The sequence below is a fragment of the Pongo abelii genome, chromosome 6, assembly GCF_028885655.2.
Source record: "Pongo abelii isolate AG06213 chromosome 6, NHGRI_mPonAbe1-v2.0_pri, whole genome shotgun sequence".
Classification (NCBI taxonomy): Eukaryota; Metazoa; Chordata; class Mammalia; order Primates; family Hominidae; genus Pongo; species Pongo abelii.
In genome coordinates, this window is record NC_071991.2 from 146,744,218 (window position 1) to 146,758,695 (window position 14,478).

The 14,478-nt window shown below is 44.6% G+C and overlaps 1 protein-coding gene across 3 annotated transcripts in view; it reads left to right on the plus strand.

Moving 5' to 3' along the window:
• Window positions 1-11,321, plus strand: part of ZNF398 (zinc finger protein 398) — a 36,663-nt gene extending 25,342 nt beyond the window's left edge. For all 3 annotated transcript variants that reach the window (XM_054560712.2, XM_024250280.3, XM_054560714.2), the window contains exons 5-6: window positions 4,982-5,095; window positions 7,165-11,321. In XM_054560712.2, the coding sequence (XP_054416687.1) occupies window positions 4,982-5,095; window positions 7,165-8,318 (1,268 nt within the window). In that variant the 3' untranslated portion in view covers window positions 8,319-11,321. The remainder of the gene's footprint in view (window positions 1-4,981; window positions 5,096-7,164) is intronic.
• Window positions 11,322-14,478: the final 3,157 nt, after the last annotated feature.

The following is a 14,478-nucleotide window of genomic DNA, read 5'->3' on the forward strand; positions in this document are numbered from 1 at the left end:
GATTCTCCTGCCTCAGCCTCCCCAGTAGCTGGGATCACAGGCATGCTGTGCCCCCACGCCCGGCTAATTTTTGCATTTTTAGTAGAGACGAGGTTTCACCATGTTGGCCAGGCTGGTCTCAAATTCCTGACCTCATGATCCACCCGCCTCTGACCTCATGATCCACCCGCCTCGGCCTCCCAAAGTGCTGGGATTTACTTTTTATTATTTATTTATTTTGAGATGGAATCTTGCTCTGTAGCCCAGGCTGGAGTGCAGTGGTGTGATCTTGGCTCACTGCAACCTCCGCCTCCCAGGTTCAAGTGATTCTTCTGCCTCAGCCTCCTAAATAGCCTGTAGGCTCAAACCACCACACCTGGCTAATTTTTTTTTATTTTTATAGAGATGGGGTATAGCCATGTTGCCCAGTGTGGTCTCAAACACCTGGACTCAAGTGATCTGCCTGCCTTGGCCTTCCAAAGTGCTAGGATTACAGATGTGAGCCGCCATGCTCGACAGTGGCCTGTTTTTGACCAAAACACCATTATGCAGTGCATGACTCCATGTGTCTTGCTCAAAACTGTCCTTATATTCAGCACGAATATAAACCTTTGTACTACTATACAAATGTTACATGGTACGTGACTGCAGTTAGGTACAGCCAACCACTCATCATTTAGGGGAAGTTTTGTATCAGCATAGAGACTACATACAGTAGTCCCCCTTTATTGATGGTATCGTTTTCCACAGTTTGTTACCTGCTGTCAACTGTGATCTGAAAATATTAAATGGAAAATTCCAGAAATAATTTATAAGTTTTAAGTTTGCCATTCTGAGTAGTATGATGAAATCTTGCACTATCCTGCTCTGTCTCATCTGGGGCGTGAATCATCTCTTTGTCCAGTGCATCCACATTGTATACGCTACCTGGCCATTAGCCACTTAGAAGCTATGTCAACTGTGGCAGTATTGCAGTGCTTATGTTAAGTAACCCCCCACTCCCCACCTTTTTAAAAATAAATAATGGCCCCAAACTGCAAAAGTAGTAATGGTGGCAATTCAGATGTATCAGAGAAGCCATCAAGTGCTTCCTTTATGTGAAAAGGTGAAATTTCTTGACTAAATAAGGAAGGAAGGAAGTTACATGCTGAGGTTGCCAAGATTTCTGGTAAGAACAAATCTTCTATCTGTGAAACTGTGAAGAAAGTAAAAGAAATTTGTACTAGTTTTACTGTTGCACCTCAAACTGCAAAAGTTACGGCCACAGTGTGTGATAAATACTTATTTAATATGGAAACAGCATTAAAGGCAAGTACAGGCATCTCCAGGATATTGTGTCAGTTCCAGACTACTGCAATAAAGTGAATATTGCAGTACAAGTCACAATAACTTTTGTTTTCCCAGTGCATGTGAAAGTTAAGTTTACACTATGCTATACAGTCTATTAAGTTGACAATAAATTATGTCTAAAAAAACAATGTACATACCTTAATTTAAAAATATTGCTAAGAATCCTAACAATCATCTGAGCCTTCAGAGTCATAATCTTTTTGCTAATGGAGGGTCTTGCCTCAGTATTGATGGCTGCTGACTAATCCGGGTGGTGGTTGCTAAAGGTTGGGGTGGCTGTGGCAATTACTTTTTTTTTTTTTTTTTTTGAGACAGAGTCCTGCTCTGTCGCCTAGACTGGGGTGCAGTGGCATGATCTCGGCTCACTGCAACCTCCAACTCCCGGGTTTAAGCAATTCTCTTGCCCCGGCCTCCTGAGTAGCTGGGATTACAGGCGCCTACCACCATGCCTGGCTAATTTTTTTGTATTTTTAGTAGAGACAGGGTTTTGCCCTGTTGGCCAGGCTGGTCTCGAACTCCCGACCTCAGGTGATCCACCCATCTCGGTCTTCCAAAGTTCTGGGATTACAAGCGTGAGCCACCATGCCTGGCTGAAATATGTTTATTTATTCATTTTTTTTGAGACAGAGTCTAGCTGTGTCACCCAGGCTGAAGTGCATTGATGCTGAAATACATTTCTTATGCAATAAGACTTCAAAGTAAAAATTACTTCTTGATCTGTGGGCTGTAGAATGGATGTTGTTTTACAGGGATGAAAACAACATTCATCTCCTTGTTCATCCCCATCAGAGCTTGTGGGTGACCAGGTGCATTGTCAATGAGCACTAGTATTTTGAAAGGAATTTTTTCTTCTGAGCAGTAGTTCTGAACAGTGGGCTTAAAATATTCTGTAAACCATGTTGTAACAGATGTGCTGTCATCCAGGCTTTGTTGTTCCATTTCTAATGCACAGGCAGTGTAGATTTAGCATAATTCTTTTTTTTTTTTTGAGACAGGGTTTGGCTCTTGTTGCCCAGGCAGGAGTGCAATGGCGCTATCTCAACTCACCGCAACCTCCGCCTCCTGGGTTCAAGCGATTCTCCTGCCTCAGCCTCCTGGGTAGCTGGGAATACAGGCATGCACCACCACGCCCGGCTAATTTTGTATTTTTAGTAGAGACAGGGTTTCTCCATGTTGGTCAGGCTGGTCTCAAACTCCTGACCTCAGGTGATCCGCCCGCCTTGGCCTCCCAAAGTGCTAGGATTACAGGCGTGACCCACCATGCCCGGCCTGGTTTAGCATAATTCTTAAGAGCCCTAGGGTTTTCAGAATACTAAAATGAACACTGGTTTCAAGTCACCAGCTGCATCAGCCTGTAACAAGAGAGTCAGCTTGTCCTTTGAAGCCAGACATTGACTTCTCTCTAGTTATGAAAGTCCCAGATGCTATATTCTTCCAATAGAAAGTTGTTTCTCATACATGAAAATTTGTTGTTTAGTGTAGCCACCTTCCTCAAGTAATTGTAGCTAGGCGTGTGCCACCACAGCCAACTAATTTTTGTATGTTTAGTAGAGACAGGGTTTTACCATGTTGGTCATGGTGGTCTTGAACTCCTGACCTTGTGACCTGCCCACCTTGGCCTCCCAAAGTGCTGGGATTACAGGCATGAGCCACTGTGCCCAGCCCATTCAGAAAATTTTTAAAAACAAGCAGGTAAGTGTTTTAAAAGTCAGGTTTTTTGGCTAGGCATGGTGGGTCATGCCTATAATCCCAGCACTTTGGGAGGTTGAGGCAGGTGGGTCACCTGAGCTCAGGAGTTCAAGAACAGCCTAAGCAACATAGTGAGACCCCATTTTTACCAAAAATACAAAAAATTAGCTGGGCGTAGTGGCACACACCTGTGGTCCCAGCTACTAGGGAGACTGAGGTGGGATAATCGCTTGAGCCTGGGAGGCAGAGGTTGCGGTAAGCCAAGATCACGCCACTGTAGTCCAGCCTGGGTGACAGAGTGAGACCCTGTCTCAAAAACAAACAAACAAACAAAAGTCAGATGTTTTGAATGGGAAGTTAATCCTCTGGATATCGGTTCAGAGGTTTTCTTCCTTATATCCAGTCTTTCCCCACTCTGCCTTTTCCCTTATAGATATGTATGTGTATAACATCTGGAAGAGAACAAAGATAAGATGGGGCTATGTTTAATACACTTCAGCTTTTCTTTTAGGTCAGAACAGGAAGTTGGAAAGGCAACTGTTGCATGTGCTAAAATCTATTTCCCAAATCGCTCCCCATAACCGATGGTCTTTTGGGCTTTCGTCTTACCCCAGCCTCTTATTTCTGCTTTGAGAACACCTTTAGATTTCAGTGGCGTCTAACTGATTTAAAAGACATCGGGTAAAGTAGTGAATTCTGTTAATTTGCTGTGAATTAAACCATATTTTGCCCACAAGGCTGTGTTTGAGAAATAACTATAGAGAGCTTCAGGGTACTCTCTGGAGCTTGACAAGCTCTCTTGTCAGCTTGCCAGCTTGTCCATTTAGTCCAAAATAAATAAATAAATAAATAAAGCCATATAGGCCTAGGTTGTGATAGCTAGCTAGCACAGCTGTTTTCGTACTGATCAGATGAGGCATGTTGTGTGCAAAGCCTCTATAGGCTGTGCACTTTTTCTTTCAGAAAGAACCCCCAGGACCTGAAGGACTTGCCAATACTATATTCTTTCCCCTTCCAGCATTTAGGAAACAATGACTTGTATCATTTAATAGACAAAGATAATATATCTCATAGAAAGAGCCCAGAACTGGGAATCTGAAAAGTGTGTTTCTAGGGAGTTGGATTCTGTGTCTATACTGACGTAACTTTGTAATTTTGGAAGTCGGCTTGTTTTTTGTTTGTTTGTTTGTTTTGAAATGGAGTTTTTTTGCTCTTGTTGCCCAGGCTGGAGTGCAATGGTGCAATCTCGGCTCACTGCAACCGCTGCCTCCCAGGTTCAAGCAATTCTCTTGCCTCAGCCTCCTGAGTAGCTGGGATTACAGGCGCCTGCCACCACGCCTGACTAATTTTTTTTGTTTTTAGTAGAGACAGGGTTTTGCCATGTTGGTCAGGCTCGTCTTGAACTCTTAACCTCAAAATGATCCACTTGCCTCGGCCTCCCAAAGTTCTGGGCTTACATGTGTGAGTTACCACACCCAGCCTGTATGCATTTTTTAAAAGGCTGCTTCTGTGCTATTGTTATAGTTATTTAGAAATAAATATTTGGGGCCGGGCGCAGTGGCTCAAGCCTGTAATCCTAGCACTTTGGGAGGCCAAGGTGGGCGGATCACGAGGTCAGGAGATCAAGACCGTCCTGGCTAACATGGTGAAACCCCATCTCTACTAAAAACAAAAAAATAAAAAAAAAAAACTTAGCTGGGCGTGGTGGCGGGTGCCTGTATTCCCAGCTACTCTGGAGGCTGAGGCAGGGGGGAGAATGGCTTGAACCTGGGAGGCGGAGCTTGCAGTGAGCCATCGCACCACTGCACTCCAGCCTGGGTGACAGAGCGAGACTCTGTCTCAAAAAAAGAGAAAAAAGAAAAAAAATTTGGGGCAAAATATAGTGTTCAACAAACCAACATGATTATCTCACCTTCTTATTCAAGTTCATGAAGGCCATTTTTTTTTTCCTCCCACAAATTAGCACCTGGTATTTCAACATCAGATATTCTGTCTTGGATTAAACAAGAAGAAGAGCCTCAGGTTGGGGCCCCACCGGAGTCCAAGGAGAGTGACGTGTACAAAAGCACTTATGCTGGTGAGTATGAAATTAAAGAGGTGTTCATGTCCATATCCAGCTCATGCCAGGACTGACTGAAGAAACAGCAGGTGAAATTTGTAGAGGCAAATATGTGGGAGAAGAATGAGGGAAAGAAACAAAGCCATGCTCAACATTATGAATGAAACCAAACAGTTACTAAGATAAATTTGAAGTGAGTGAAAAAATACACTCTTACATGCAAAGACAAATGAGAATTGTCAGAAGAAAAATAAGGGCATACAGACGAACCAAAATTATGGGGATGGGGAAAGACAGAAGAACATTTGAAAATCATGTAGAAAGGGTAGAAAAAGTGGGAGTGGGGTGGGGAGACAAGCCCTGGAGACAGAAATGGTCGTGGAGTGGTGTAAATGGAATGTTAAGTAAGAGCCCTCCCTCAGTGAAAGGAAAATCAGTGATGGGAGAAGAAATAGAAGTATCTTCCTTCTAAGATACTTTTGCCATTTGTGTTGTAGAAGAGAATCTCAAGATCAGAAGGGTCTTGAGACCCAGTCATTTATACAGCTTAATGCAGTCTGGTTTTTTTTTAGTATTTTCTGTGCTCTGTGTTCTTTTAGACTGGGAAACACAAATGAAAAATAAGATAGTTTCAGCTCTTGAAGAAACTTATACTAGGGACATACATATCAGTACTAGGTAAGCCTGTTAAGTGTCAAGGATGAGTGGGGTGGACGACTTATATAAACGAATGAGAAGTTTCAGGAACATGCATCAGGTTTGGCTTGGTGACTCATGCCTGTAAGCCCAGCATTTTGGGAGGAGGTTGAGGTAGGTGGATCACTCGAGCCCAGGAGTTCAAGACCAGCCTGGGTAACATAGGGAGACCCTGTCTCTTAAAAAAAAAGGAAAATATGCATCAGTTTTAGTTTAGGTATTTAGATAAGACCTAAAGAAGGGCATAAAGCCACAGTTGTACCTTAAAAGATTGGTATGATATGGCTGGGTATAATTTGGAAAGATGGGGAGAGAGGGGTAGCATTCTGCAAAAGGGAGGACAGAATAAGTAAAGATGCATAGCAGAAATGTGTACTCTGTTCTCAGGGGAAGTAAAGAGACAGCTGACCACAGTGATGGGTTGATCTGATAGAATACAGAGAAATAGGAATAGATAATTATGTGATTTTAGGTTTTGTTACAACAGGCAATAGAGAAAGTTCTTGAGTAGAGGTAAAATATAGTGAAAGTAACGTTGGGAAGATTGATGCCAAGGATTTTCTGTTTCTTAACAGACAGCATAGAAGAGGTACAGTGTTAAATTTTCTGATGAGGGCTGGGTACGGTGGCTCATGCCTGTAATCCCAGCACTTTGGGAGGCTGAGGCAGGTGGACCACTTGATGCCAGGAGTTCGAGACCCCTGGTCAACATGGCAAAACCCCATCTCTACTAAAAATAACCAGAGCACAGCCAGACGCAGTGGCTCACGCCTGTAATCCCAGCACTTTGGGAGGTGGAGGTGGGTGGATCATGAGGTCAGGAGATCGAGACCATCCTGGCTAACACGGTGAGACCCTGTCTCTACTAAAAAGACAAAAAAATTAGCCAGGCGTGGTGACGGGCGCCTGTAGTCCCAGCTACTCGGGAGGCTGAGGCAGGAGAATGGCGTGAACCTGGGAGGCGGAGCTGGCAGTGAGCCGAGTTTGTGCCACTGCACTCCAGCCTGGGCGACAGAGCGAGACTCCGTCTCAAAAAAAAAAAAAAAATTACCTGAGCACGGTAGTGCATGCCTGTAATCCCAGCTACTCAGGAGGCTAAGGCAGGAGAATCGCTTGAACCCAGGAAGTGGAGGCTGCAGTGAGCCGAGGTCATGCCACTGTACTCCATCGTGGGTGACAGAATGTGATTCTGTCATAAAATAAATTTAAAGTGTCATTTCATTTCTCTGATGATTTGCCACAGAGACCACAGATGTCTTGGTTATTATTGCAGCCTTCTGCTGAATTTCTGATCTGAGCTTAGAGTGATCAGTTAGAGCTGGGTAGGACTGCATGAGAGTTGCTAGTGAGACAGTTATTGATGGGTATAACTCTGGAGTCTTTTCTTTCAGATGAAGAGCTTGTCATCAAAGCTGAAGGCCTTGCTAGATCCTCATTGTGCCCTGAGGTTCCAGTCCCTTTCTCTTCTCCACCAGCAGCAGCAAAGGATGCTTTTACAGATGTGGCTTTCAAAAGCCAGCAGTCTACATCCATGACACCTTTTGGACGTCCAGCCACTGACCTGCCTGAAGCCTCTGAGGGACAAGTGACTTTTACTCAGTTGGGTAGCTATCCCCTTCCACCTCCAGTTGGCGAGCAGGTGTTCTCATGCCACCACTGTGGCAAGAATCTCAGCCAAGACATGTTGCTGACCCACCAATGTAGCCATGCTACTGAGCACCCCTTACCCTGTGCCCAGTGCCCTAAGCACTTTACTCCACAGGCGGACCTCAGCAGCACCTCCCAGGACCATGCCAGTGAGACACCCCCCACCTGCCCACACTGTGCCAGGACTTTTACTCACCCATCAAGACTTACCTACCATCTTCGGGTCCATAACAGCACTGAGCGTCCTTTCCCCTGTCCTGATTGCCCCAAGCGCTTTGCTGACCAGGCTCGACTCACCAGCCACCGGAGAGCTCATGCAAGCGAAAGACCCTTCCGCTGTGCCCAGTGTGGCAGGAGCTTCAGCTTGAAAATCAGCCTCCTGCTTCACCAGCGGGGTCATGCACAAGAGCGCCCTTTCTCCTGCCCTCAGTGTGGCATTGACTTCAACGGCCACTCGGCCCTGATCCGCCACCAGATGATCCACACAGGCGAGCGTCCTTACCCCTGCACTGACTGCAGTAAGAGCTTCATGCGCAAGGAGCACCTGCTGAACCACCGGCGGTTGCACACAGGCGAGCGGCCCTTCAGTTGTCCTCACTGTGGCAAGAGCTTCATCCGCAAGCACCACCTAATGAAACACCAGCGCATCCACACCGGGGAGCGGCCCTACCCCTGCTCCTACTGTGGCAGGAGCTTCCGCTACAAACAGACACTCAAGGACCACCTCCGTTCGGGCCACAATGGAGGCTGTGGGGGTGATAGTGACCCATCAGGTCAGCCACCCGACCCACCAGGTCCCCTCATAACTGGGCTTGAAACTTCTGGCCTGGGTGTCAACACTGAAGGTCTAGAGACCAACCAGTGGTATGGGGAAGGGAGTGGAGGGGGAGTTTTGTAAATCCAAATCTCTGTGGCTTCATGGTTGTATATGCTCACAGCAGGGCACAAAATCCAAGAGAAGGTCTGTGAGCCCCATCCAACACCCACAGTAATTATTATCTGGCACATCAATGAATTTGGGGTCCTATACACTTGACTAGAGACATGCTTGTGTTTTGGAATTTCACACCCTTACAAGAATACCACATTTTGAAATCCAGAAAGACCTGGAAAGGAGCCCAGCATGTCCTTCTTTTCAATGATACAACAAAAGCAGAAGTTACAAGAATATTGCGGAGAGGTTGGAAAGCAGGATTTAACCTCTGGTTCTCTTGTTCTCAGAGAACAGCAGGTTGATAGTAGATTATGTCTCTAGGTAGAGACAGGTACATGAGAAGAGCCTCCAAAACTGGAAGCCCATCATGAGGCATGAGAATGTTTAACTATAAAGCCTTTTATTAGCTCCTTGATAGCTAAGATGGTTGTTGGAGAAAGCGCTTAAGCCACTGTTTATGTTGCTGCCTCCTCTCTCAAAACCAGCCAAGATCTGTTCACACACCTCTGTGGCTGCCTTTCCCTGAAACATGGTAACTCAAGACTGCCTGCCTAGGTTTCTTAGATTAATTATTCACATACATTTTGTTTAATATTGGTTGAACAAGAAATCTGACTTTAAAAGATTATTAAGGAGACTATTCCTTAACTATACTGGCTTGATTTGAAACAGGCTCTTATTGCCATTTAAACTGCCAGAAATCTTTGCCAAGGTCCGGGTTAAAAAATTGGAAACAGTTTTCTCAGCCCCAGCTTTAAAAACTAGAGATCTCAGAGAAATAGCTGGCTTAACAATGACAGAACAGCCTAAAATTTGTGCCTACACCATGTTCTGAGGGTCGTTCACATCAAATTCTTATCTTTTCCAAGCCAATAAGTTGGCTTCTCCATTCCTGGTGTCTGATATTCTTGACAATCATCAGCAACAAAGATCACAGCACTTTCCAGAAGCATGGAGCTTCAGAAAGTGCCAGTGAACTCTTGGTCCTCAGTAGTGAGATGATAACAGTGTTGTAATGCAGCTTCCTTTAGCCATCAGAGAGAGTGTATGTTCACCCTATCTGGCTGTATCCCATTGGCAGTGGACAGATTGAGGAACTTCCTAGATCACTGAGAGCTAAGCACCATGCATAGACAACAACAGTTTGTTCTTGCCTGTGTTGCTTTTAGGGACTTTGACTACCACGTGTTCTTTTCTTGGGGTGATTTAATCACCTGGGAGCATCTGAGTCTGCTCCTAAGTGGCTTTGCAACTGGGCCTAAGTTCTGTTTCCTTTATGGATCTCAAATTTTCATCTGCAAAATGAGGCTGTTGAAAGGAAAAAAAGTGAGCCTCTAGGAATTATTCAAAAAAGTCTTTGATACATTCCTTTTCCTGCCAAAGTTCTGTCTCTGTCTTTGGCTTCTGTCCAGGCAAAGCTAAATAAGATAGCAAAGTCAAAGCAGATAAATTCTTGTTGAAACTTGACTAAAATTTATTTGATTCGTTGTTTTACTCCCACTTGGAATCCTGAGGTAGAAGACAGAATGCAGAAGTCTTACATCTTGGGCAGAAAGCTTGTTTATTCCTATACTCTTTTTTTCTCTTGCTTCTTCCTGAGGTGCCTAGAACAAGGTCTGGAAATGTTTAGACAGGATATTTTCTTGATGAAGTGATAAGGAAAGGACCCAATTTTTGCTTATCACCTAGCCCAACCTTCACTCTCTCTAGTTATGCATAACAACACTAGGAGAAGGTGTTAGCCCAGCTAACTTTGCTTCTGGGAAGGCTGTGTCTGAACATGTTGCTCTGTAGGATAATCACACTTACAAAACATCTGCTCCATGACATTCACAATACGAGGGACCATGGGAGACACAAGAAATGTGTGTCTGCTGTCATAACTTATAGTGAAAAAGCCCAATAATACAGAACAAGACATGATGGGCAATACCCTAGCATATCGGGATTAAGAGCTTTCTAGCCAGAATCTGGACCTATACCATGGGAAAATTTAGGGGTTCTGGGAATCCCAAAGCCAAGGTTCTGGCTTCATTGGCAACCCACTAGGAACTTGAATGTGAGATTCAGCTCTAGTTTGCACCTTGATTTCCCCAGTGAAAAGGGAGAAGAGCCAAAATATTGTCTAGATGCTGAGTTCCCTTTTCTGAGTGGATTTCAAGCATTTGCCAGGGTATGCTGGAGGAGGGACTCCTAAGGTAGGTGAGATGTGGGACTAGGTAACACTTTAAATACTTTTTTACTCAAAGATTTGCCAAGAACACAGCTTATTAGTGAAAGAGACCTGTGGATTGAAATGCTGCAGATAGATCCCGCAGTCCCTTCTGAAAGGAACTGTGTAGCCAGCAGGGACCTAAACTTTGGCAAAAAGTGAACACAATTCAAATACGAATGAAGCAAGAGCCCTCAAATGGAACGAAAGGTGATGTGCAAGGCCATCCCAGAGAGACGGAAGCAGGTGTGATACTAATCCTCAGCCCAAGAATAAAAGCGAGTTCAACTGTTATTCTTTTCTTTCATCAATCCCCTATCAGTTAGAACTGCAGGCCAGCTCCAGAGAGTGTTTGCTTAAGATTCAAAAGTGGGCAACTAAAATGGATCAGTGGGAAGGATAAGGTGTCCAACAGAAAGTGTGGAGGAGAAACTCTTGGCCCATCAAGTGCTCCTGAGAGAAACCATGCAATTTAACACTTCAGTTAAAGAAATACGTGAGAACTGCTTGTCATGACCAGACAAGATAGGAAAGGGGAAACCCCAGAAACGTGCTCTTCATCTGTCAGTCTTTTGGACCAAGAAGCTGTCACTATCACACATAAGCACCATTCCCTTAGAGTGGATCCAGGTGTTGACTATAATCAGATTTACTCTTTGCTTACTAGGTTTTCCATTGTCACCATTGGATGAACCTCTGGTTTAGCCACAGTTGTGAAAATAAATGGAAGTTGGTTGATTGTCTAGAAAGTGCAAGAAGATGGCCCTGCTCCTTTTCTGCTGAACATTTAGTATTGGAAACTCCTGCTTCCCTTTTCATTAATAATGTGTGCAAGGTTCCTATTAGGGGGGAAGGTGTGGGGCTCTGCTGGGTTTCTCTTGAGCATATCTGAGAAATGATGTTCATGTCTATCTCAACCAGGACCAGACCCTGGGACTTACTAGGTAATAACAGTCCACAAAAGCCTCTTTGATATTAAAAAAAAAAAAAAAAAAAAAAAGGACCTCATTCCAAATGGAATGGGAATCCCAATTTTCTGCTCAGATTTTCTCTGAGGAGGGGCAGGACACCCGCCCTTCCTCTCATGTCTTAGCTTCTTAAACTACAAAAAGCATCCTCAGTGACTGCCTGAGGGCAGCTCAGGAGCCATGAACAAAAGCATCTTTCTCTTTCTCAAAAATATTTTCTTACGGACAAGGACCTCTGATGTCACCAAATATGTTTTTTTTTTTCTTTCTTTGTGCCTGATGTTGTTTTGTTTTGTTTTGTTTTTTTTTGAGACGGAGTCTTGCTCTGTTGCCCAGGCTGGAGTAGTACAGTGGCATGGTCTCGGCTCACTGCACCCCGCCTCCCAGGTTCACGCCATTCTCCTGCCTCAGCCTCCTGAGTAGCTGGGACTACAGGCACCTGCCACCACGCTCAGCTAATTTTTGTATTTTTAGTAGAGACGGGATTTCACCGTGTTAGCCAGGATGGTCCTGATCTCCTGACCTTGTGATCCGCCCACCTTGGCCTCCCAAAGTGCTGGGATTACAGGCATGAGCCACCGCGCCCGGCAACCTGATTGATATTTCTAACCCTGTTATGTTTAGTCTTGGTTTTTTGTTTGTTTTTACTGAAAAATTCTTTTTAGAGAAGTCTTACTGTGTTGCTATGTTGCTCAGGCTGGTCTTGAACTCCTAGGTTCAAGTGATCCTCCTGCCAAGGCCTCCCAAAGAGCTGGGATTATAGGTGTGAGCCTCCTTGCCTGGCCTAGCTCCAGTTCTTTATCTGTAGCAAAGGAGCAGTCATTTCTCACAGGGTTTATACACAGAGGCTATTGTTTGTTTTTGGTTTTTGTTTTTGAGACGGAGTCTGGCTCTATGGCCCAGGCTGGAGTGCAGTGGCACGATCTCGGCTTACTGCAACCTCTGCCTCCTGGCTTCAAGTGATTGTCCTGCCTCAGCTCCTGAGTAGCTGGGATTACAGGTGCACACCACCACACCTAGCTCATTTTTGTATTTTCAGTAGAGATGGAGTTTCACCATGTTGGTCAGGCTGGTCTCAAACTCCTGACCTTGTGATTCGCCCGCCTTGGCCTCCCAAAGTGCTGGGATTACCGCGCCTGGTCCGTTCTTTGTTTTAAAATGTTTCAGACTCTTACAAGCAAAAGATACTCAAGTTAGATCAAATTGGTGGGGGCAGGGAGTGTGCAGGGCCTTAACAACAATACATCATGTATGTTAGTACAGCTTAATGGTTGAGCAGGGACTCTGGAGTCCTCGATTCAAGTCCTGACATCGTAAGTAAGATAACTGATGTATTATTTAACCATCCTGAGCCTTAGTTTCCTTATCTATAAGATAGGGATAATAATACCTGTGTCTCAGAGGTGTTAAGGCTCAAGAGGAAACCTATGTAGTGTGTAACACAGGACGCTGACAGGAGGTGTTCAGTATATCGGCTATCAGATTTTACAGGACCAGCCAGACGAGGGGTCATAAAGCTGGGCTGAATTTGAAGTGAAGGTGCCAAGAACGGAGGCTGCTCTGCAGAAGAACTATCATGGGCCAGAGCATATTGTTTCTTGCAGAAAACAATATGGAAGTTTCTGTGTATGTATCTAGAAGGTTCGGTTTATGTATCTTGCAGGAGTCATTTGTCGCTTTCTAGGATGTTATTCCTTCTGGCCTTGTTTTAGTTTCTTTTTAAATGAGTAACTGGCCACAATCATGTATGCATACATTCACAATGACTTTTCTCAACTTGGTCAATTAAATTGCCTCTTCAAAAAAAAAAAAAAAAAAATTACCCTTAAGACCAACCTCCCGGCCAGGTGTGGTGGCTCATGCCTGTAATCCCAGCACTTTGGGAGGCTGAGGTGGGTGGATCACGAGGTCAGGAGATCGAGACCATCCTGGCTAACACTGTGAAACCCCGTCTCTACCAAAAAATAGAAAAAATTAGCCGGGTGTGGTGGTGGACGCCTGTAGTTCCAGCTATTCAGGAGGCTGAGGCAGGAGAATGGCTTGAACCCGGGAGGCGGAGCTTGCAGTGATCTGAGATTGTGCCACTGCACTCCAGCCTGGGCGACAGAGTGAGACTCTTGTCTCAAAAAAAAAAAAGGGAGACCTCCCATCAAAGAAGGCAGATATTACAGCCCAGAGATGCCTCAAAAGCAATGTCCTGCAATGCTCTCAAAAATTCCCAGGTTACATTTCAAATAAAATACTTGATAAAGGCTGGGGCACGGTGGCTTATGCCTGTAATCCCAGCACTTTGGGAGGCCGGGGCGGGCGGATCACCTGAGGTCAGGAGTTTGAGACCAGCCTGGCCAACATGGCAAAACCCCATCTCTGCTAAAAATACAATTAGTTGGGCGTGGTGGTGGGTGCCTGTAATTCCAGCTACTCGGGAGTCTGAGGCAGGAGAATCTCTTGAACCCTGGAGGTGGAAGTTGCAGTGAGCCTAGATTGCAGCACTGTACACCAGCCTGGGTGACAAGGGTGAAACTCCGTCTCAAAAAAAAAAATCCATAAAATACTTAATAAAACCTCATTGAGCTATGTGGCTTTATGTTTACTAGCAAAGCTAGTATTTACTGTAAAATCTTAAAACTGGTCTAAAGCTACCCAAGAACAGAGGCCATGTATTATTTTGTATTCCTCATGATGCCACATGCTGTTAGGCACATGGTTGTTCAATGAATGATTATATAGTATGAAGACTGCCAGAAGTAGGAGTTAAAAAGTGGATGATGGTCCTTGCTTAACATTCTCTACTTGTATGGGGCAAACTACCTAATTTACAAAGATGTTATTTTCCTCTCTCTAATGTGAAGATTGAACAACATGGTAATATAAGTTCCTTTATTCTGGAGTAGGATTGCCAGAGTTGGGGAAAAGACCCTTCAATTCTAAAATTTCAGAATTT